Here is a 1,522-nt window from a genome sequence, read left to right on the forward strand (position 1 = left end):
TGCACAATGGAATGTGACACCACAAGAACGAATACCAATTGCCCGCATATTTTGTATATGAGACAGAAAATGTATTCCTCCAGTACGATAGGAGGACAATAAATAGATGAATACATGTATACATCTTTAACAGTAAAGGAGAATCAAAAGGGAGGGAAACAAGGCAACATTTCAAAAAGGAAATATAGGAAGAATTGACATGTTGCTAAAATTGCAAGCAGGCGCATCTATCAAACATAATGTGAATAAAACCAAGGAATTTTATCAGCTCACATTCCCTAGAACAAAGATGGTTGTAACAAATTCCAGCTTCCTTGAATATAATCCAGCTATCTACTACCATGACACCAGTGGAGTTATTTACCTTTTCTAGTTTCGTCTTAAACGTTAGTGCACTAAAAGATATTACTTCAGGCATTTTCACCACTTGAATACAATTGAGATAAACTCCTATAGCATGTGCATAAATCACAAAATCACAAAATCACGATATTGTAAAAGATTTCAATAGTAATTTGACAATTTATGGGAGCAGAGTTAATCACAAGAGAAGCGTATTTCCAGTAACAGAGAGATAACAGATGGCTCCCAAACTAGAACAGAGATTCATCAATCTCAATCTTAACAACCTCGTCGTCATCAAAACGATCTTTCTTAGGCGGTGAAGGAGGAATCGGAACCCTAGGAGGACCTCTTCCCTTCTTCTTGTTCCGAGGCCTCGCCTGGTAAAACCGAATCAGAAAACAGAAATTAATCAGGGGAAGGCACACATAAGCTTAAGAAAAATGTCCTCATAGCCTTGGAAACAGCAATTACAAACTTACATTTCCATAGGAATGATTGAATCTCTTCCCCTTCGCAGTCTTCTTGTCACCCCTACCACAGTACACTGAACAAGAAGACGAGTAAATCGGCTCAGGAATCATCAAAATTAAGATTCCTGAGAGAGAGATGTTTCGGAGTTCTCGTCCTTACCTAAGTGGTGTGATGATTGAGGAGAAGCTGAAACGTTAATAGGAGGGGAGAGCGATACACTGAGAGCTTCTGTTCGAGAAAAGTAGACCCGAGAAGAAAGGTTGAGATATTGAGAGGCCATGGGATGAGCTCCCAGCACCAGTGATGCCATGACTGAGAGGAATGCGCCTCGGTAAGGGATAAGGTCCGATAACCGTTCATGCAGTTTTCCACTCTTCTGCTCGGTGACCGCTTATATATAGGTACCACATCCACATTACATCCTCTAGAGTTCAGTCTTCCCAAGCATGACCGGTGGGAATATGAAACTTTCGTCGTTCCTTGGTCCTTTTTTATTTTTATTAATCCACATTAGGGAGATGGACTATTAGGCACCGTCTGATAATATTCCGTTTTCTTTCGTTTTTGTATTTTCTTATTCTCATAAATGGAGAAACAATCTAAAAAATGTTTGATAAAATTGTTCCATTTCACCCGTTTCAAGAAACATAAATCAAAATTTATGCCTATTTATAATTCTAAAAACGACTTTGTCTAGAAACAAATT

The 1,522-nt window shown here is 38.7% G+C and overlaps 1 protein-coding gene across 1 annotated transcript; it reads right to left on the reverse strand.

The window, feature by feature from the left end:
* Positions 1 to 437: 437 nt before the first annotated feature.
* On the reverse strand, positions 438 to 1,220 carry LOC122057547 (30S ribosomal protein S31, chloroplastic). The gene is made up of 3 exons (XM_042619674.1): positions 976 to 1,220; positions 825 to 889; positions 438 to 722 (listed from the first exon to the last, which is right to left on the reverse strand). Exons 1-3 carry the CDS (start codon positions 1,124 to 1,126, stop codon positions 594 to 596), a joined length of 345 nt encoding a protein of 114 aa, XP_042475608.1. The 5' UTR covers positions 1,127 to 1,220; the 3' UTR covers positions 438 to 593.
* Between the last annotated feature and the right edge of the window lie 302 nt (positions 1,221 to 1,522).

The sequence above is a fragment of the Macadamia integrifolia genome, chromosome 12 (assembly GCF_013358625.1).
Source record: "Macadamia integrifolia cultivar HAES 741 chromosome 12, SCU_Mint_v3, whole genome shotgun sequence".
Lineage (NCBI taxonomy): Eukaryota > Viridiplantae > Streptophyta > Magnoliopsida > Proteales > Proteaceae > Macadamia > Macadamia integrifolia.